This window comes from Odontesthes bonariensis, chromosome 1 (assembly GCF_027942865.1).
Source record: "Odontesthes bonariensis isolate fOdoBon6 chromosome 1, fOdoBon6.hap1, whole genome shotgun sequence".
Lineage (NCBI taxonomy): Eukaryota > Metazoa > Chordata > Actinopteri > Atheriniformes > Atherinopsidae > Odontesthes > Odontesthes bonariensis.
In genome coordinates this window covers 24,673,438-24,696,368 of record NC_134506.1, presented here as the reverse complement: position 1 = coordinate 24,696,368, position 22,931 = coordinate 24,673,438, and the positions used below count along the sequence as shown (strand labels likewise).

General features: G+C 42.7%; 1 protein-coding gene across 5 annotated transcripts in view; it reads right to left on the bottom strand.

The window, feature by feature from the left end:
* Nucleotides 1–8,267: 8,267 nt before the first annotated feature.
* The window catches only part of furina (furin (paired basic amino acid cleaving enzyme) a), a 70,031-nt gene continuing 55,367 nt past the window's right edge, over nucleotides 8,268–22,931 (bottom strand). For all 5 annotated transcript variants that reach the window (XM_075461735.1, XM_075461764.1, XM_075461726.1 and 2 more), the window contains 9 exons: nucleotides 22,733–22,905; nucleotides 21,411–21,623; nucleotides 19,371–19,471; nucleotides 18,141–18,244; nucleotides 17,779–17,896; nucleotides 12,735–12,914; nucleotides 12,516–12,640; nucleotides 11,468–11,590; nucleotides 8,268–10,576 (listed from right to left, as the gene is read on the bottom strand). In XM_075461735.1, coding sequence (XP_075317850.1) covers nucleotides 9,969–10,576; nucleotides 11,468–11,590; nucleotides 12,516–12,640; nucleotides 12,735–12,914; nucleotides 17,779–17,896; nucleotides 18,141–18,244; nucleotides 19,371–19,471; nucleotides 21,411–21,623; nucleotides 22,733–22,905 — 1,745 coding nt within the window. In that variant the 3' untranslated portion in view covers nucleotides 8,268–9,968. The remainder of the gene's footprint in view (nucleotides 10,577–11,467; nucleotides 11,591–12,515; nucleotides 12,641–12,734; nucleotides 12,915–17,778; nucleotides 17,897–18,140; nucleotides 18,245–19,370; nucleotides 19,472–21,410; nucleotides 21,624–22,732; nucleotides 22,906–22,931) is intronic.

Below are 22,931 nucleotides of genomic sequence, written 5' to 3'. Positions count from 1 at the left end.
ACTATCTGAAAGGGAAGCATAGGATGACTTTTAGATTTGGATTTAAAGGTCTAATCAGAGTCAGACTGTTTCGGCTATAAACTGAGGGTTCAAGGTTTACGAAAGGACATACCGATATATTTTTTTTAATTATTACAAGGTCCTTAAGGTATCGTTTAACATGGATCTGGGAATAAAGTAAGGCTAAAGAAATGTGAGAGTAATCAAGACACACAATGACAAAACTGAAAGAGTAGGCGCAGCTGTATCAACCACATGTCCATGTTAATGTTAGAAGTACTTCAAGACTATACGCTGTAATGGAGGACTGTTATAGTGCTTTAAATTGATTTCTGGCTGGATGAAGAGCAATAAGGTGGGAATTGGCACTCCATTTTTAAGTTCTTTAAGTATCGAAAGAAAGAGGAATAGGAAACCAATCCACTGACGAAACAATCTGGAGAAATAAAATAAATACAATGAACACTAACCTGGACACCTGAGCTCCCATCAGTCCCAGCTGGGACATATCAAGGAGGGTGTATGATGCTCAAAGGTTTAAAACCCTCAAAGATTCCAGGAACCTTGCTGAAAAAGTGCCCACGCCAACTTTAGCTCTACTCGGCTCCTTTGCTTAGGCGCATTATGTTTCGTTTCCAACCGTGTCAAACATTTAAAGGGGTTACCCAATGTTATATGTTGTACAGTAGCTGGTGGGCTGACATTTTTGCGCAAGCTGTTTTTTCACAGGTTGACCACAGCAAAGCAAACAGCTGCCGAGACTGTTTGATAAAATGCAATGCTTTTAATGTGGTGGGATGACTCTGACTGTTCATCATCAAATGAGCTGTTAGACAAGCTGCTGAGACGAGACAAAAGGCGCTCAGACTGAACAGACCGCAGAGGAAGCAACAGCTTTCACAAAAGTTCAACTGCGCACCATTAGCAACGAGAGCCCAGCAGGGCTGGACTGGGACCAAAAAATGGCCCGGGCATTTTTGGCCATGGCGGCCCACCTTTGAATATTTATACGATCAAACAATTAATCTCATCACTTTCTGTGAAAAATGCAATTAAATCCTAACACAAATGTATTCATTTAAATCCATCTCCTCATCTTACAAAAGCAGTTTTTTCATTAAATCGCTCTTCTCTGCCACTCTGTCAATCACTGTGTCAGTATCAAGGGACACAAGAACATCTTTCTCGGTGGCCATCAACATAAAGGCTTCCAGTTTGCTGGCAGAAAGGCAACTCGTCAGTCTGTGTTTGATGTAGCGGAGGGTTGAAAATGACCGAAAATGACCGAGGCAGGAATATTAATTTCGTATTTCTCCGGTTACTTACCAATCCATTTCAGCAAAGCAATGTTTCACTAATATTACATGGGCAACTGAAACCTGTAACACCTGCAAACAATATAGTTATAACAAACTAAAATAACACTGAACACTTTGGTGTCTACATGAGAGTGTCATAAACATTAATGACACACTTCATATCTATAACTGATGTTATTGGGTATTTGCAATATCTGCACACCAGTCAACTTTACATAAGCCTATAAAATGGAATGGCACTAGATAAGTTATAGCCTTGCCTACATTAATGATGGTTTAAGTACTGTAATGCTAATGACAGGCGCATGTCACTTTTACACCTTCAAATAAAGTAAATGTATTCATAACATTAGTTGAAAATAAAGACTCTGAATGATCTCTGTGACAGAAACGCGCACGCGCGCACACACACACACACAAACACACACACACCACAGTCGGTGACCACCTCCTAACCAATAAGGTTGTGCAAAAAAACAGGCTAGTTTTTTTATTCGTGTTCCAGCCTGACTGGATAAAATAAACAATTTCAGCATGATCAATTCCCCACATACTGATGTGGTGAATATGTAGTCTACCAGTCGTTTATCTATAAATACCTCATTCACACGAAGAGCCCTCAGTCCTCCCATTATAAAAACATGTCGTCATTCTGCTAACATTTCGCCTAACATTAGCCTACTTCTCACCGGGCTGGCTATTCTGACCTCCTCAATCTGTCCCTGGGTCACGTCTGTCTCCTCCTCCTCCTCCTCCTCCTCCACCTCTGAATCCACCTCGATAGCTTCTTCCTCTGTGTTTGGCCTACACTGTTCTACGGAGACACTCGTGCACTGGGGGCTGCTGAGGATGTTGACGGCCCTGGCCCTGCACTTGATGGCCCTGCACCCGGTGCTGTGGTCGTGTTGGAAGCACTTGCAAACATGTCAGTAAGCTTCACACATTTTGCTGCTTGTAGGCTTTTTAGCCTTTTATCTCGCAGCTTCTGTGCGCCACCCTTTCGTTTCTGTTTGTTTATCCATTTCGGTTTTTGACTGTTCTCTCTTAGTCCGTTCAGCTCAAATGGTAGGATTGATGACCTGTGTCAACGGTGAGGGGAGGGGCGGGCCAAAGAGGTGCTGAGAGATTTCATTGGACTAGCCCCGTCAACATGAAATCTTGGGCCGCCCGCCGGTCACTTTTTTTTTTTACATTAAAGGCGGGGTAGGGGTTCTTTTTCTGGAACATTTTTTTACATATTGCTTGAAATACTCTTCACACCCCCATTGCAACCAATTAATACAAAGTTTTGACACAAATATGAAAAGTTTTAGTGGCCTCTAGAACGTACAATCTAGGAAAAACACTATCCAATCATTGTGAACGGACCGTTCACAATGATTGGATACTGATGCCGTCTATCAAACTGCAATCTGCTCCTCCCTCCCCCTCCCTCCCCCCTGTGCGCGTACCCTGCTCCGTGAACGTCCAGAAGCTTGGCAGGAAGCTAAACTACAGCCAGCTTGGCTAGCACCTAGCATTATTAAACGTATAGTTAGCATAAACTAAATACTAAATACTAAATACGGCAACGATCGATGCTTGCTGTCAGAACAGCGCTCGTGCACCTTCGTGCTCGTGCGCGTTCATGTACTCTAGAGGCGTGCCTTCGGGGGGAAAGTGAAGAAAAGGGTTGGGACTTTTTACCTGTGTATTTTCAAAATGCAGCTTCGCAGGACTCAAAATCCAGGATCTCCTACCCTACCTTTAATAAAAAAAGAACAAAAAAACTACATCACCGGCCCTCGAGGGGCGTCGGCCCACCGTGAAAATGCCCGGTATGCCCGACTGTCAGTCCAGCCCTGGAGCCCAGAGTCACATCACTCTTGATATTTGATGCCCAAATGTCACTTCAGAGGCACAAAATGTGTGAACTCACACTAGCTACTTAAAGAACAAAGAAATTGTTTTATTTATACCAAAATCACAAATCTTCACTTTTACACTAAATTCTGCTATATTTTAAAATAAATTGTTTTAGATATGCAAAGTCTAAGGCAAAGTGTTGTTGTAAGTGTTTGTGGCAGATTTTGATGCTTGATGACTGATATTGGGGGCTCCCATTTAAAGCACTGAGGCTCAATGTCAGCCATTTTCACAGTCATGATGGATGACAGAGTTCCATTCAGAAACAAAGTGTTCCTGGTCTTGGTTTTATTGAGCCCCACCATGGAAAAAACGCTCTCTGCATCAGCATTTCAGTGTGGCAGAACTTCCGGGGCTCTCAAGTCTCACGCAATGAGCGTGAAACACACGCATTTCAACAAGTTCACACGCTCACACGCCACACATGCCATTTCCCACGCTGAGAAATGATCAACTTCGTCGCACAGAAATTCTAATAATGGTCTATACTATAAACGAGTCAATGGCAGGTTACTATGCGCTCGTACAGCTCAGAATAGCTCTGGTACAGCTAAGCTATTTCAGACCTCACCCGGCAACAAGAAATTCTGTTTTCTGATTTGCCGATGGGTTGCTAAATCAAGACAGCTGTACCAGAGCTATTTCTGAGCTGTACGAGTGCATAGTAACCTGCCATTGACTCGTTTATAGTATAGGGCAGACCATTATTAGAATTTCTGTGCGACGAAGTTGATCATTTCTCAGCGTGGGAAATGGCATGTGTGGCGTGTGAGCGTGTGAACTTGTTGAAATGCGTGTGTTTCACGCTCATTGCGTGAGACTTGAGACAGAACAGTGACTTTAAATTTTGATTGACAACTAAATTTGGCATCGAAAACAAAACCTGAAGAAAACCCGTAAATAGGGGCACTTAACATATGACAGATTAAAGATATATTGATAGTGATTAACTGTCACAGAAAAATAACACACAGTAATTCATCTTTCATAACACTTCAATGAACAGCCACGATTGTGCACTTTTATTCTTCTTTTTCATCGTCTCATTGTGTTTTTGCGGCTTTATTAATCCAATACTGCAGAGAGAAGAAGGGCCGCATCAAGGCCATCCTTCACCTCAGCTGCTATGACAGCACATATAACATATTCAGTCATGGACGGACAGCTAGTCATTTATTTTTTGTATAACAGGAGGTGAAATCAGGGAATACGTTGTTGACGGATAGATAATGAAACTGAAAAATGCACCGGGCAGCAAGAAAAATCTGTATCACCAAAAGAAGGAACAACTGAGTGGACACTGAGGAGACGAAGTAGCTTTGAAAATGAAATGTTACCCGATTCTTTTTTACATGGAGTATATTTTCAGATGCTTACAAAAATGTTTTGGTTGGTTCACTGGTGCAGACCCCTTGTTTCACCACAGATTTGCGAAAGACTGCCCTGCTCTCAGAAAACATGCCGGTTTAACGTTTGCTCATCTGGGCAGATGTGGGCAAGGGCTACACTCAAAGAATATGCAGCCTCTAGTGGTTGGGAGAGTAACTGCAAGTGGAAGATTAATAATGTTCCATTGTTTAGACAGTGGTCACATTATATAGAAAAAAAATTTATTTTAGTCCTATCCATGACTGTTCTTCTAAGCCTAAAAACAAAAGGTTTCAGCCTGAACATACAAAGGAAATGACAAACGTGGTTCATGTTACTGATGGAAGGTATGTTGATCTGTCACAGAGGCCCACAGCTGAAAGTGCGGCGCTGTGAGGACTGTAGCTTCTTAAAGGAAGATATGATAACGATGCTCCGATGTCGAAATACGTCTAGGTGTCAGATTTCCCGACCGCAATTAAATCTATTCTATTCTATTCCATCTGGGCGGTGCTTCACAGGACTCACTTATGAGCTGTAAAATCTGTTCATGCATCATCTCCAACTACCCAGCTGCTACAAAAATGTCCCCAAAAACATTTAGAAAAAATCCAATAGGAATACTGGATTACTTTTTATGGTCAAATGATCAATGACATATTGTCAACGTTGGACCTGTTTAAACATTGATTCACAATGTATTTAAACAAAAACAATTTTTTTTTTTTTTAAATCAACCATACTGACTAACTGAGCACTGAATTAAAATATTTTGCTAACTGGATTCAAAGTGAGATGTTTTTCTTACTTTTCTCTCTCCCATTTATCTCGTCACAACTCCTCCAAAAAACTCTGACTTTCTTGGTGCTGAAAAATCCAAACCCAAAGGCTGGGAACCGCATGACGCTGTGTAACTATCGAGTGGTTTACACAAAGCTCAGTGTACATCTGCTTACACTCTATCTGCTTCTACAACACCAGCAAATTCTGCCTTTTGATCTCTACAGATCTGCAGACCAAACTTGATCATTTCTAATGGCACCTGATATGTTTAGAATATGTTTCGAAACGACTGTGTCAGATCATCCAACGTCATGATGGAACCATATTTTACTAAAAAGTCTTCAAATAAAACAAAGACACGTTCAAATTTGCATAGATCTTTATTTTTATTTTTTTTAGTAGAATCTATAATTGACATCAATTAAATAAAAAGGAGAAAACAAGAGCAAAAAAAAAAAATCTTTAAATTACAAGAAAATTACACTGCACCATTCATATAGTACAAAAATAGGCCTTATTTAGAGTTATGTCCCATGTAAGATACTCATTCTAGTACATTAATCATAGGTCAAAAATCTGTAAGGTACTGTGTGCAGCCACAGCTCAGGAACCTCGTGAAGAGGCGGGAGGAGGTCAACAGAGTCGACTGAGGCTGCTCCACTTACTGCCCCGCCATCACAAAGTGTTTCACTTCTACTTTTACAAGCATGTGCACACGCACACGGATCTGATTCAGCCCTTAAGGTAATGGTGATGGGATACATTCTACCTCCTCCCTCAACAGCTGCTGAGTCCCCGCAGATCTTCATAAAGGCAGAGATAACAGACACTTTGAACCAAACCGAAGGGGGGTGTGTGTGTGTGTGTGTGTGTGTGTGTGTGTGTGTGCGTGGTGGTGGGGGGATGATGGATTGTGGCAACCTGAAAGCAACAGGTTCCAAAACGAAACAGACAGCATTAAAATGATTGTCTTTGGTTAGGCCAAAGATATTGCTCCTATCAACGACGTCTGCCTTCATGTTGATCACTTCTCACTACCTCCTAAAGCAGGACAGGAGCAACATCGAGCTCCACGTGAAGGGAATCGGCGACGTGAAGACGTCTCCGCTTTCCAACAAGCGTATTTTTGTCAGCATTAAAAGACTTCACACTTTACTACCAGGGATGTGGAGGCCTAATAGTTCTGAGAACGGTTAGATAACCTGCTTGTTCTTATTTTGATGAACTTTGTTTTGTTGTTTTTTGTTGTTTTTTAGTGTGCAGTTTCTCCTTGTTTCTCCTAATGTATTTCAGCAGCTTTGGAGGCACAAGCTACTTAATGGTGGCCACACATTAAGGATTTTCTTGAAAGTTAAACCTTTGAATGCAAATAGCTCTGAGTTCATCGGTTCAAGATTTTCAAGCTGTAGTGAATACATTGAGCTAAGATGAGGACATCACTTTGGGTGCCCACTCTTTGGGCCCAAAATTGTGCATTTTTGAGGAAATTATTCTTTGTGGAAGCAATACAAAAGTTTAGAAAGGCAAAATGTTTGTGCGTGATGCTGACGAGATGCAGTTTTTCCCATTATAATTCTTCAAAGGATCCTAACTCTAAGCATCCAGAGTTTAATTGGAAGCAATTTTCTTGCAGCAGCAGCCCATTATCTGTTGTTTACACACTTTGCATCAAGCTGAGAAGTCAATAAGATTTTGTGGCTGAAGTCTGAAGCCGGAGATAAATGAGCACCTTCCTTAAACTGGGACTATTCAAAGCTTAAACGGCAGTAGGCACTAATGCACATCACACAAAACCCGTCACCACAATAACTTTGCCGCTCTTGTGAGCGTTTTTCTCTGAATCCACATTCTGGGGTTCGCCTCCAGTGCAGAAACTGCTGCAGTGAACCAAATGTGCTGCACCTGCTCTGGCCATCTGAGGCGAATTCAACCTGCTGGCTCAGAGCTGGGTTTGACACCAATCATATCAATCTTTCTCTACTCCTCTGAAAATGGGTTTTGGCAGGAAAATCGAAATTCGTTAATTCAGTTTGATCCTTTTATATTAAGACCTTTTTCTTGGACGAGCACTTTTCTTACGAGTGTCTTTTTGCAACTTTTTTCCCATTCAAATGCACTCCTCTGACACCTCCTGTGAAGGCTAAATCAGGAGCTGAAATCGGTTTGCCCGGGTGCTTTTGCACCTTCTTGCCTTTCAGACAAGGAAACTGATTGTCAGTGACGGAAACTTTAAGAGCTAAAAAAAGGTCTTAATTCCAGGAGATGCCCAGTTAGAAAGGAAGGAAAAAAACAAAACACCCCCCCAATAATTTTAGGTTGATTTTGCACTTCAGTGTTGGCCAACAAGATCTGAGGACATTTCTCTGACATTTATTTCAGTAACAAGTTTTAAAGCCCAGGTGTGATGGTGCATGAATGCTGATCCGGGAAGGCAATACATTCAAAGGGAAGATGGGGTATCTGGGGGAATAGAATTTACTCAGCAGCTTTGCGGCTTCTGAACGGCAATCGCTCGTTTCTCCTTTAAAACATAAATTTGACGTGCACACCTAGTATCTGCCGTCTCCCCAGAGAAGCATTTTCATATCTAACTTACACATAATTTCACCTCTATAATCATTTAACAGCCCCTCTAAATGCATATGAAACTTTGCTGTATGATATGAGAGGTAGATAAAAGGATGAGCAGCTGCAGTTTTCTATGCACGTCATCACCATGACAACCTCGCTCAGCAAGCTCTGCTGTTATTGTGCTGGAAATGGAAAAAGAAAAATAAATAATAGCAATTTCAACAAAGAAGAGAAAAAGATCAGTGGAATCAACATTTCAACAATGGATCAAACAATCAGGTGGATATTTGAGATCATAACCAGCCCAGACTGGGGGGGGGGGGGGGGGGGGGGTTACTTTAAAACAATCAATTTCTTGAAGGTTTTATTAAAATATCCCAGAATAGATACTTAGTAATTAAACAGATAGATACTTAGCTGTAGTATCAATTGGAGAATAACAGCCAAGTGCGCTGAGGAGATTATCGGAAAATTGAGCTCAGATGAAGACCGGAGGGTGAGTGCAGAGACGCTGATGAGCAGCGGAGCCTCAACCAGAGAATTTTAAATAATACTCACGATGTGAAGAGGAGAGCAGAGGCTGTGAGATGAAGGAGGAAAAAGAAACCTTCGCTTCAGAGGGGCGCGTAAACATTTCCCATCCTCGCATGTCGCAAACTAACATTCAATCATTAAGATACGAGGTGTGTGTTTATTGTACTGAAGGAAAACCTCAATGTATTGTTACTGCGCCTTCTCTGTCAAGAAATCAAATCACAGGTAGCTCAACACCTGCAGGTTTCGCTAAAGAGTCACGCACACACCAAGCACTTCAGCTGCTTTCCCCTCTCAGCCCCAGGATGTGGGTGCATTAGATGCTGAGTTCAAACATCCCTGGAAGGGATTGTGCCTCAGGGTTGATCGAGTAGTGTGCGTGTTGTTTTGCTGTCATTTCTGTTTTTATGGATACCCTCCATATACTGGTTGGGAGGTTATAAATGAAGGAGAATTTATAGTTTGTCAAACCAGAATAAGCTCTGTTCATGTGAAATCCCAAAAGGCTGAAGGAAGCTCTGCTGGTTGAGTGACTCACAGTTTGTTCTTCCAGAGTTGAGGGGGGGATCTTTCAGCACTCAGTGTGCGGCAGAGAGTGCAACTACACTGGATTTAAAAAAGCAACTTGATGAAAGATGGGGTGATGTTTAAAAGAGACACTACTGCTGTCCGACTATAAAACTGAAAAACAGCTGAGATGGCACTTCCAGAAATGCCATCCTTTTCGTCTCCATGACTGGAGATGTAGCTTCAAACCATTAAAGTCTGGACGTTTCCTGACCGCCTAATTCTACCACTAAGCTTGATTTGTGCATTTTTAAACGCACTTTAAAAAGTGAATTAGTACAGATATGCAAAGCCTTTTTGAGCAGATACAAGATGTCGCTGCCACAAAATGACACTTTGGAAAGAGCAAATGTTCCCATTTGAATCGCGTGCCTCATAATAAATCTCTTTTTTACCACTTTTTAGTTAATATGCTAACTGACTAACGTCTTTATAAAGGACACTACCTTATTCCATGTTCATCCGATTCAGACACTTGGTTATGCAGACCCAATCATTAAGAAATGTGTAAGCACAAACAAGCATCTCAACTTCACACATTAAGCAATCTCATCTGGCTACTGCACTGACACTAATGAGAAGAGGGGAAAAAGAAAGAAGAGAAAAAGCAAACAATCATGTGTTTACCCTAACAGCTGGAATTGGAGGGGAAAGTGGACCCTGCCCAGACAGACACTGTTAGTGATGGGGGGGCGAGAGGAGGGAGGGAGCCACTTAAATAGAAACGCACCCAAGTGTGAACGGAGCAAAGCTCAGGCCATCCCCAGCGATGAGAATCCGATAAAATTAAAAGAAAAGAAAAAAAAAAAAAAAAAAAGAATGCGGGATAAAAGCAGAAGAGGCTGTGAATCAAACCCGAAGGGTGCGAGAGGATTTAAAAAGCAGGAGAAGAAGAGGAGGAGGAGGGACGCGATGAAGACATTAAAGAGCACTTTGTGTTTTAATGAAGGCAGTCCTCTCATTGTGGACGTCAAACTCTTCGTTTTCGGAGTCTGTATTTACCCCCTCATCCCCCCACACCGTTGGGATTCCACGGTATGACACCACTCTATTTCCCCCTAAGCTGAAGGTGCCCCTCAAGCCACCACCGGCCTCGAGAGATGGCAGTTTGATGAGTGCACCTGAGCGCAGCTGCAGCAGCAGGAAGATGCCGGCAAAGGTGGCGATGATGGCTATGCAGCTGAGCACGGCGATGGTGATGGGCAGCCGGGAGCCGAGCTCCAACTGCGATCTCTGGTTCCCCTGGCCCACCATGAAGCTGCCGGGAGACTCGCGCATGTAATGGTTGAGATGCAGGCAGGTACCAGAAATGGGGTCCAGGAAGCTGTGAGGGAGGCAGGACAGGCAGATTTGAGGGCTGACGCTGCTGCAGGTGAGGCAGGGCGGTAGGCAGGGCAGGCAGGCTGGGACGGAAGCTGGTTCTATGAAGTTTCCCACTGTGTAGTTGAGAGGCTGGGAGCCCACTGCGAAGCCTGCTGGACATTGTTTCACACAGCCCTGCTGATAGAGGTAGTAACCGGCATTGCACTCTGTAACAGATGGAGATAGAAAGTGAAATTAGCAGCTGCACACACCTCTTACCTCTTCATATGAGTCAGACGACCCACGAACAGGGAACTAGGACTCTTGCCCAGACAGTCGAGGCGCAGAGAGCGTGGTTAAAACAACAAACCCTGCTGTGAGATTTCCTTCTCTGGAACTGTGAGACAAGAATTCAAATGAATTTGCTTTCAAGTTGCCATTACTACAGCTACCCTTCATTACAAAGAAAATGAAGAAGATGGATTTACAACGTAGATGCCGAGTGCAGCGTGTTAAACCCAACAGACGCATTTCCATATGCAGCAGAGCCAGGTGCAGACACAGTTACAGCCTACAATGACAATTAAAGTGTTTGTGCTGGAGGATGCAGAGCTGAAAACTGGAGAGCCAACAGAAACATGAAAATGTCATTAACTGCAGCATTTCCTTAGCTGGTAAAAAAGAAAAAAAACTGAAATAACTATCACCGTGAGCCTCCATTCAGAGCTCAGTGTATACAAAAATCCAATACGTGATCATTTTAATCCTGTCTGTCACATGTGAGGACCTATGACAGCCTGTAGGGGTCAGACTGTCACCGTCTCAGCCAACATGTAGGTGAACTTCCCACTGTGCTGGTGTTCAGTGGCATCATTAGACTTGCCTGTAGCAATATTTGTATAAGGTGCGGGACTTCAGCATGAGCACACTTAAATTGAAATTAGATTAGAAAAAGGAACTCGAGGTCAAGCTAAACTGAGCCCTCCAGACGTCAGCCCTCCATTTAAAATTGAAAGTGATGTCATGGCCACATTATGGCGTGAGTGTAATTTTGCAGCTGTTGCGAGAATGTGAGCAAAGCTGACATAGAAGCTGGAGACGAGAGATGTCGGTCTCACCGATGCACACGAGCCTCAGATCCAAGGTCTTGCAGCTGCCGTTGCTGGGCTGAGACTCCTCTGAGGAGCTGGAAGATGCTGAGCCGGCGCCGTACAACACCAGGGTGAACTGGGTCAGAGTGCCTAAGTGGAGAGATGGGGATTAAACACTGAAATTAGAAGTAGGCCTGTCAAAAACAGTCACACTCCAGCAGTCCCAAAGGAAATGTACCCTCTTCCCATCATTGACTCAGATATTTCTGACAGAAAATGACTCCGTTACATTAGTCCCATGTAGCACGGCAAGATTCCACTCAGTGACTAACTTGGGTTATTAAGTGCACATTTCTTAAGAATCATTCAAGTGTGGGCTCTTGTGAGAGGTTCCACTTTAGCAAATCACTCCTTCCTGAGAAGGGATGTGTAAGGTATTCATCTCGATCTGTTTTCTGGGATTTTCTTGGCTGAGCATTGTGCTGTGGGAGGAGCCGCTCTGTCCAGATGACACTGTTGCTGGCGGATGATGCAAGGGCAAAAACAAAATAAAGGGTACTTTTCATGATAACTCATGCTTCTTCGCTCCTCCCATGTGCTAAAACTTGACCCCTCCACCACCATCTTGAGTCATTTTCCAATCCCTTAAAAGCACGTTGGGGAGATCAGGACAGTGGAGGCTTCTGGAGGAGCTTAGAACAAAGGAAAGGAAACAAAGGTGGATCCTTCTTCCCATCTCTTTCTGACATCCTTGCTGAGAGGAAGCCAGAGACACATTAGCATAAAGAAAAGCACCCACAGAGTGTTTTGTTTTGTTTTTTTATCTCGTGCAGGAAGCATGATGAATAGGTCGACTGATTGCTGCAAAGCTATACAGACTCGACGCCTATAAAGACACTTTGGCTTCCAAGATCAGTTCCACTTGATCTCTAATCTTCTTGTACTGAACTTTGAACCCTTGAGTTGAAGTGCAGACACAACAGATTACAACGTGCTAAACAATGCTAAAGATAACGTCAGCGTTCCTTTAATGACTTTTGCTCGGAAAAAGGTAGGAGGAAGAAAGCTGCTTTACCATAGTCACTGGCACCGGCCACGTTCTCAATCTCCAGAGTCCACACCCCGTTTGGGTTCTCATCCCATGAGTGGGTGGTCATGAAAGCCCAGTCGTTAAAACCCTCTGATGAGTAGTCATGAGGCCTGCAAGAAACGGAGCGAGAAGAGTGTAAAAAACTTTTGCGTTTACCAACCTGCGCAGTACACGACCATGTTGGCGCAGTTACGCATTTCGTACCTGGGGTGGAGCAGGGTGGAGCGTGTCCCCGCAGGACTAATCAGGTGAATGGCCAGGTTTCCCCTTCGGTTGTAAGACAGGGTGAGCCGGGCCTGGACGTGCTCTAATGAGGTCACGTAACTGTCTGACCCAATGCAGGAGTCCACACTCTTGTTAATAGATAAATAGTTGCCGATGTTCCTGTAAAACAGAGAAACCAGCGCATTAGGATGACATCTTAAGCCAGCAGTGGGCACAATGTGTAGGTTTTGTATAGCTTATTCTGAAAGCTGGATTAAGGAAACTCTCAGAGTGACATTTTGTTTCTGGACCTTGTGAGAGCTTGTGAAGGGTGAATAGTTTGTGGCCTTGAAAAGGATTAGTGCCTCACAACCTGCAGCACCTCTATCCTCAGAAAGGGAAAGCCCCACCATCTTTTCTTTCTCCACCTCAAATCCTCTTAGGAGATTAAACACAAACAACAATTTTAAGGAGGACGACTACACGGGGCTTTGACTTACACAGATGTGCCCAAAGTATAGACAAGAAGTGGCGTCGTCATTAGACTGCCAGGCCCCCTGAGAACAACTCCCTCTAGTTTCAGTCCAAACTTTTTCACATTCTTTCAAATAACATTAAAGGTCTAACTAAAGTTAACATGTTTGGCACTTGAGGGAGTCTCATGTGGAAGAAAGTCTTGAAGCACTTCTCAGATTTCCAACCAATCACACAATGACTGCCCAGCTCAACATAAAACTGAAAGCCAAGCAGCACTTCCCCATGAACCCGTTTGCAATATGTAAATTTATGTGTTGATTAGTGCCGTCATAAAAATTTGAGAGTAGGAAAATGGAAATTTATACAGATTGCTGCTGAAGTTGATTTATCACCTCCGGTTGATGAAAGCGATGCATGTATCAGTGATTCAGGGCTGAGAGAAACAAAACTGCGACAATGTTGCAAATATCTGATTTTAAAAAAAAAATGTAATTTTTTTTTTTAAAAAGCACTGAAAGAAAGGCCGAAGGCGTCACATACTGCAGACTCATGACCAGGAATCTGCCATTCAGAGAGGCAGAAAAGGAAGATTAACAACGTCTTGCAGTCAATTTGGCATCACATGACATCTTACAGCGCAATGGGCCCCGTAACACTGATACTAACGTGCGTCTCTCTGGTGCAACAACTTTCTCTTCCCCTCAGTCCTCGGGACATCTGATCATAAACATGCAAAGTCCTGTTAATCCTACTCACGTTGTCTGACTTTAAAGCTGCAGTCGGCAGGTTTTCAAAATTGCGAGTCTAAAGTCGGAAAATTCGAACTGATACAACTTTCAGGTCCCTCCCCCAACCTCTAACAAGCTCCGAATCGCCCCCCAAACCCCTCCCCCTCTGTGGACGAGGTTGTGCACGTGAGTTCACACCAGTGTGAGCGCACACAAGCTGGGGCAGACTCACGCTCAGCAGCGTGTGCACAAGCTGTGATTGACAGGTAGGATTCCTCCACCCTAACTTGATTGGTTAAAAACAGCCGGGAGCGCTCGGTTTTTGTAAGCATGATTACAGGCTTCAGAGGGAGCTACAGATTTAGTTATTTTTCCTAAACAGCCTATTTAATATTCTACTTCCAGAATCCCATGACAGTTCAAGCTAATATGACTAAAAAAAAGTTGCCGACCGCAGCTTTAAACAAACTTTACATATATACATATTTACTCAAAGCAGAACGTTCGTCTCCCTCTACTGGCCATGAGTGTAATTACACTGTTGAGGTGAACGGACCATCAGTGGTGGTGTGACACATGCCACACCACCACTGATGGTCTGTGCAGTTGATCACTTTTTGCTTTGAGACTATAATCCTCTCTCCAAAGTGCATTTGCTTTTCCTAACAGCTCCACAGACTTTTGGATTTGACCTCTCCAGCCCTGGTCGGCCGATGTTTTGGTGGGATGCAGTTTGAACACTTTCGACTTGAACGCGACAAAAGTTCATTATTCAATTGTCCTGGCTGTCTTTTGTATGAAAATTGGATTTCTATTTGATTTATATGCGTGCACCAATAATTAAAATACTTGCATACTTCTAATGTACTGTATACCACTTTACTCATATATAATACATAAATATAGATTTCTATTCAATGTGAATAAAGCTTTTCACAAAAACTGTCTGGGAGCCAACCAAACCTAAAGTGTTGCTATGCATTCTGCTGGCTGTATAAGAGAAGCAAAAGAGGGTTTTTAAACCATAAATCATCTATTGAAAAGCTATGTGAGAGCTTGCAGCACATTCCCTACCCCATTTTTAATGCTTTATTTTTTCCTTGCACTGCTGGTGGCAATTTGCATAGCCTGTTAAATCTTCTTTGAGAACAAAGTGTGCAAACACGCTTACATGCCTGTCACATTCAGTGTTCATACAGAAGACTGGAAGCCTCACTGATAACCATTTGAAATGAAGCCTGTATGCTGCCTCACTCTGTTGGGCACATGCTTACACGAGATTTTCTGCTCATAGTTCCTGCCTTGACTAAATCAATTTTCCAAATATAAACAAATAGACTGTCCCAACGGTGCATTTCAGATCACAGGATTGCTGTCACGCTAATATTCATTAACGAGCCCTTTGATATCACTCAAAACTTCATTCTTAATCTACAAGTGGATGCTCATCTGTGGCTATAATAAATCACTGTAACTGTGAGACAAGCAATCTGTAGCAGTGCTTAGGAATAGAGATTGGGCAGAACTGTTTGGATGTAACGGTGACAATAACATCAATATAAGCCCTAAATAAAATCCCCCCCATCTTTTAAGTATACTGTCATGATGCTGTTGGAGGTAATGACAGCGAGAAAGAGACAGAACTCTTTTCTCCCAACTTATTGCAAGTCATGCTTGATAAATAAGTCAGCTAAACACCTAAAATGTAAATTACAAGTGCAGTTTACAGACGCTCGGACCATCTGCTCCGAGCGTCTCACACCCACAGTAAAGATGACAAACCTAATACCCAACGAGAGAAGTGACAGGAGGTGCATAATGAAGAGGAGATGTCAAACTTGGTTTGGGCAGTGACACCAGGAAAAAGAAGAAATTAAATGGTTGAGGAGATATATTGAGTCTTACAGTAGACAAATCATCACTTTTCTTTTGAAAGCCTCGTCTCAAGCTGTCTGCACCACTACACCCACACACCACCTCGTCTTTTTATCCCCATGGGGGTTACTCAGTGACATAATGCATTCCTCACGCCCCTGTCTAACCTTAACCATCAGATCTTAATGCCCGACCTTTTTCTTACTCTTAACCTTACTCTAAACGTTAAACTTGGGAAAGCAGCTCCTATACAGTGGGTCCACATTGGGAATATTAATATGAACACACACACACACACACACACACATAATGACAGACAGTTCAAAAGGCACCAGGAGACCGTAGATTGATGATGACATAATGTGCGACTTCAGTGAAGCTCGACAGCTCAGTCATACACAGGCAGCTCTGACACCTTCATGTTGTTATGGACCAGCTCCTCTTTTCACTCACTGCCTCTGAAACATGCAGGCTTATCCAATCAAGATGCTTAACCGCAGCTTGAGTGTGTGTAAAACAACAATCCATCAAGGAATAATGACATAAAGCTTTTATTTCTTAATGGGACATTTTGTGGGTTTTTTTCTTGTATTAGTACACTGTTACCGTTACATTTCCATGTTTATCGTCTTGATCCTGCACACTTTATTCTCATCTGCTTTATTAGAATCTGGTAATCTGGTTCAACATACTCATTATATTCATTCATTCATTTATTTATTTATTTTGTACTGTTTGTACTGCATTTAGGTCAAGTTACAAGAATATAGAAACAACAATTCCAGTAATGCAGCTCAGTGACTTCCTCCAGAGCCACAGATGGATGTGGGCTTTGTTCATTCCAGTTCAAAATAGAAACCATCTCGTTCTTAGGATCGCAAAGTGATTACACCAATTAAATCTCCGGGACATATTTGTTCATACTTGGAGATCTAAATAACAAAAGAAACACAACAACAACAACCAAAGAAAAGAGTGCTGCCAGGGGTGTAAAATTAGAAAAGGGGCACGGGCCCCTTGACCTCCCTTTTCCAGCACCCTTAACTCGGTAACCATGACTAAAGACGAGACCCCTTTTCAAACTGTTCCGTTTTTCTAACACATGTTTTCACACATGCTTGCTGGGCGAAGATTTTTCTTGACATCTGACAAAGAGATAGTGTAAAATTACAAAAATATACGCCCGAGACTAACTGGCTTTAAGCAGACTTTCCCAACCAGATTCCTGGTTTGTAGGCTGGAAAACATCCAAATGAGCCCACATGTAAACACAGCATGTAGAGTCACAGCAAATAAGCGTACATGCAGATGACAGTTGAGGCTTAATACTTTTTTTTCCTGTTTGAACATGCGCGGCTTTCGCCTCTTTCACCAAAACTGAAGATATTCTTAAATACATGTAGCGTCGCAATCAGAAAAACAAACATAACTAAGCATGTCTACATGAAAGTAGGACAAAAAAAAAAAAAAATAATTAAATTATTGTGTTAATACACACTAAGCCAGACTAAAATGTCCAGATAATGCAGTTGGGTATCGCATCACTCAGCATGTAAATGCTCTGCTAGACTCAAAAGGTCCGAGACGCTCCACACATGCCTCAAAGTTCCAATTTTTTGCATCTTTTTGTAAAAGCAGTAAAGTAATCTAATTGCGCTCATTCACGTTTTGTATTTGTCTGTTTCTTTTGTCAGACGAGTAAATGCATCTTAAATTGAGACTGGAAACGCTGTGCGTGACTGCGAGTTGACATGTCTTCTCAATGGGCTGGTTTTCAGACTGTTCTACTAAAATCCTGGTTTTATAACCTCTGACAAAAATCCTCATTCGAGTGATTCAAAGACATCTGTGCAGTGAATTCAGCTATACTTGCATGTAACTATTAATGTGTGTAGACACTTGTAATGAGGGTGCTGAGACAAAGTCAGCCCACTGGTATCTGTGTGCAGGAGCAGAGTACTCACCTTGGCTCACTGAGGATAGTGATCACACATTTCCTCTGTGGCCTCACATTGGTCCACGTCTTTGCCAGCGATACAATTGCACCAGCATCAAGTAAGCCATATCCATATGAATGACTGACTGCAGAAACCAAGAGAAAACAAAGGACAAAGACACGTGAATGTCAGCCTGCAGAGGGGCAGCAGCCTCACTCCCCCAGCTCCAATGTGTGTGTCCCATTTTCAAGTGTCATCCAACTTCTCTGACCAGTTCCAGTGCCATGCATTTCCAATGACAGCGTGACAGTGACATGCATTGTGTACTGTGTACTAATGTGTCTAACACCTGAGGAGGGCGGCATAAACTGTGGAAGGAGTCGTTGTACCTTTGCGTCCAACCCCATTGGTTCTCCAGTCATTAGCAAGTAGGTGAACAGGGTGAGAAGTTCGTACGACCAGATGCTGCATGTCCCTCCAGGTCAGGTTTTGACTGTACATGCAAGCACACACACAAACACACACATGGTCACATACACAGAGGGTAACACACATGGGAAGGCTCTGGTTTACAAATCAAGCCGAGAGGCACTAAAGCAGATCAAAGAGACACCTTTGACCATTTGTCCTACAGTCTTCAACCGCAGGTGGACAGCTGATTAAAAACAATGAGGTGCCTGTCACGTTCTTTCCTCACTTACATTAAATCTTTCCACAACAGATGTTGGCAGTCCATTTCTGCCCTTTGGCAAAATGTTTTGTGGATCGAAAACCACACAAAAAGCTGCTGTTATCATTTTTCCTGGAGCAACGCAGGCTAAAACTGAACAGGCATAAAAAGGGGTTAACACGTGGTCACAGAGGGATTTTCCTCTCCGACGTGATTAACTACACGCAGGCTTTAAATTCATAACTCTTATTGTGGACTTGAAGGGATTTCATTTGGTCACTTTGCTGAAACCTTTTCTCAAAAAATTCATTACTAATTGCAGTCTTTCTATCGTCTCGCTCTGCCACAAGACTAATTACTCGTTTCCAGGACTGTTCTGATGTTCATGTTTGTCCCCCCGCTTAGTGCTGCATGACCAGCTTAGATTGCTAGTTGCAAATTATTTCGGTTTGTAAAAGCACAGTTAAAATATGTGGCGGAGAGGTTAAAACCTGAAAAAAAGGAAGAAAAAAAAAAGAGGCATAATCGAGCAGACTGGATGCTCAAACACGCAGCACCAGCAGCTGCAGCTTGATCTCATTCAAGGGATTTAAAAAAGTTTGTTTAACAAATAAGTCTGAATAGTCTTCCTTTTTGAAATATTTATACCTCTTTAATAAAGCATTTGGTGCCCACATGCTAGGAACAGATAACAGATGTGCATTAATTCAAGACTCTTCTCAATCTAAATATTTTAGCATAAAAGCAGGTCCTGGAAGCAAACTTTAGAATATTTATTGCACAAACTAATGAGCCTGTTGTGTACGAATGACGTTTTTCTTTGAAATTTGCTCATCTAATTTTACTCAACAACAATAAGGGAAAAAGGCAGCAGTTAGAATAAAGGTGTAAAGCTGAAGAGCAACGTAAGGTCAAACTAACCAGCAGGAAAATAGTGATAAGCACTCACTTGGCTTCAAGGGCGAGAGCAATGATCCCAGCAGCCAACGGGGCGGAGGCAGAGGTGCCAGTGTGGGAGTCTGTGCACTTTGATTTGAGGTCTGTTGTCACCTGCAGAAGAAGACCACAAGTGACTTAGCTTTGATTATATTATCATTACGATAGAATTTGAATTCTATTCTTCTAAAGTAAAAATATGAATGATTGTGAGCAGAAGTGTACCGAGCCCTTTTTTAATGTGCAGTAACACAATTCCTAAACATTTATCTCAACTGTGCTCCTGTGTCTTCACATTGAAAACGCCTCAAATTCAATTTGCCCGCCTTAAGTGAGCAAAACCCTTTATTCTGCATCAGATCGCCATTTGTTGTGTGTATTTGGTAAGGTGGAAATCACTTCATGGGTGAACAAGCAGGAACTTAAGAGCAAATAGCCATCGGCCTGAAAATCAAACTGGGAAATCACACAAAATGTGAATCTCTGCCACTGCAGGAACACAAGGCGAGGTGAATCAGAACCAAAGAATTTGTGCAAAGGGAAAAAAAAAAAAAACTCTCTTAAAGAATAAAGGTTAACAGGACAAAAAAAGTCGTCAGAATCAGAAATCCTCTGACCAATCCAGCGCATAAAGGAACTGATCATTTAACAAACCAGACTTAGTAAGAAGGGTTATCACACCTTGAGGAATTTCACGAGCATATCCGCCTTGCTTTATATTGAAAGTGAAGGTTAGTATGACATGAAAGAAAAAAGCTTTACTGACATTAAAATATTCTCTCCTGTATAACCCCAGAGGTCCCGCCCACTCTCCTCCTCACCAGCTCTTCATTCCCAGGTTTGTGAGTGACGGCACAATTAAACGAGTACATCAGAGAAACATTAAGGGACCAGCCACATGTCATGGAGATGTCATGGAGATGTCATAAGCTGTCCGTCTTGCTGGTCTGGCTGATAGACTGCATGCGAGAGAAAGAGTGTGTGTGTGTGTGTGTGTGTGTGTATATCCTTGTGCATGCTCGTGTCTGTGTGCACGAGAAAGATTTAATGCTTGTGACAAGAATGTTAAGCAGCAACAGACTGCTGCGTGGAGTTTCAGCCGTCCACTATTCATAATCATTTTAATGATACAAAACTGCATGAATGGAAAAAAAAAAAAAGAAAAAAAAAAAAAAGACTGGAAAAAGTCGTGATTCAGACAGCAGGATCTTAATAAAACTGCCTAATGCAGTGGATGTCAAAGACTGAGAATCACTTACTCTGTTGAAATAAAACTAAATCTGCTGTTATGTAGATCACTAGTTAATTGTTCAACTAGTTTTCCTTCCAAACATCTTTTACCGCTTATCTGAATCTGGGTCGCCTGGGCACCAGTCTTAACATAGCTCCCTTTCTTCCTTTATCCCCTTAAGCTCTTCATGCGGGGGGGACACTGAGGCATTCCCAAGCAAGTCAAAAGACATAATCTTTCCAGCACGCTCCCGGTCAGACAAGTCTGAAACACTTAAAGTGGGAGACACTCATATGTACATAAAGCACATGCAGGCTGGCTTCCAGAACTATGAAGCGGGTAAAAGACCCAGTCCAGCTCTTTATGACCAAGACAAAATGCATTAACTAAGGAGAGGTCCACCTGATCAAACCCATCAACACGCTGTGATGAGATGACAGCTTGGCTTCTTTATTTCTTCCAGTAGAGCAAAAGTTTCCCATTACTTTAATGTTAGTATTTTCTTGCCGTTTCTGTCCCCTGGAATAGTATATATCTTTAGGTTTTGAGCATTTAAGGCATCACAAAGGGCTTAGGGAATCGTCGATGGGCTTTTCAAAATCTAACAAGTTGCAAAAGGGAAATAAATCACACATGGAATTAGTATCTTCTGGCTGAACGTGTTCACAGCAAAAGGTAAAAACAAAGTGTGTTTGCACTAAGCATTTCTTTGAAAACAAAAGGTTCCTTATTTCAGCACGGACAAGTGTGTGCTGTGCACGTGTGAGGCAAACGAGACAAGGCAGATAAAGAAAGAGGACACTCCACACGGTGAAAACTCACTATTTGTTTCTCATTGAGGTTCCCCGAGCTGTAAGTGGTGGCGAGGGTGGAGGAGCAAGCCTCGCTGTACCAGGGGACATTGCCGTTCTGTGTGGAGCTGCTGATGGACAGTGTGTAGATGCTGTTGGTGTAGCCATCGCAGTTACAGTTGTCCTTCTCTCTTCCTCCATTCCCAGAAGCCCACACAAAGATGGAGCCCAAACCGCCACGACCCTGGGGAGAGTGCAGCACATTTAGACGGGCAGAAAAAAGGCAACCGCATATCCTTTCATTCAATTATGCAACAGATCACCACTACACAGGCAAGAACAAAATCTCATTCAATCTTTTACAGGAATCCCAATTACGGGAGGGCAAATTTATGTAAGGGTCCCTTTCGGCGGGGGCCCATTAAAACCCAGCATACATCGCGGAGGCCAGGCTGGTCATTGAGTAAACTGCAAAGAGCTAAATATCACATGAAAGCGATGCAATACAGAAATGCACAAAATGACAACCGCTCATTGTAATTAATCATCCGACCTCTCAGTCTTTGAAGTACAATGATTTTCATCTAAGAGCTGCTTTATTGTATTGAGTGGCACTGTCTCTCTCTGCAACGATCAATTCCAGCTATACACCACCCACACCACCAACTGACAGTGCTGTCACTGTGCCAATTATCTTAGCAGCCAGTGTCAGCGGTTCCAATCAGCTTTATGGCACATGCTTTGAATCCTACTGCTGTACAGCAAGAGTCAGAGCACACTGCAGGGAGGTTGTTTCCATGAGAGAGGATGTGGCAGATTGGGGTGTGATCTGTTGGGATGTGTTCCCTTTCTTGTATAATATTCAGATCGTAAGATGCTGACAACATAGTTTTCTAAATCAATTTACTTTAATCTTTAAGTGTGTAAGCATGTGAACGTGCACACATTTAGAAGCCTTCTGAGTAAATTAAAGCTCAAGTAACTGTTAAACAGATAACTTGAGAGACAACCTTCATTTTCAGAGAAGAAAAAGACTTAAGTTTTACTTGAACAAACCACATGGTGACTAACTGAAAGAGCTCCAAGGTAAAAGTGCCCTTCAGCTCACAGCAAATATATGGAGAAAAAAAAATCAACACCACTTCGATTCAATTTTCCAAGATTATCCTCCCCGGTGGCTTTTAGAGGACTTTCCTTCTCAGTCATAATTGTCAGGGTCAAAAACTGCTTTGTTCTTCCTGCTTGTGTCCCTCTCATGCTTGAGTAGTTCAATTACTTACTGCTGAAAGGAAGCAACACACAGGCAGTAAATAATTCAGTCTCGCACAAACAACCTCCCAGTCATGCACCCACCTCTGTGACTCCACGCAGAAAGGCTTCCTTCGCCAGTTTGGCAGGTCCATCGACCGTTTTGCCGTCGTCCTCTGGGCCCCAACTCGCGCTGTAGACGTCGATGTGTTGGGGATTCAGACTGAGAGACTGGGCCTCCACCATGTCGGTCACCTCACCATCCAGCATACGCACACCTGCAACCATGTTCCAAAAAACACAA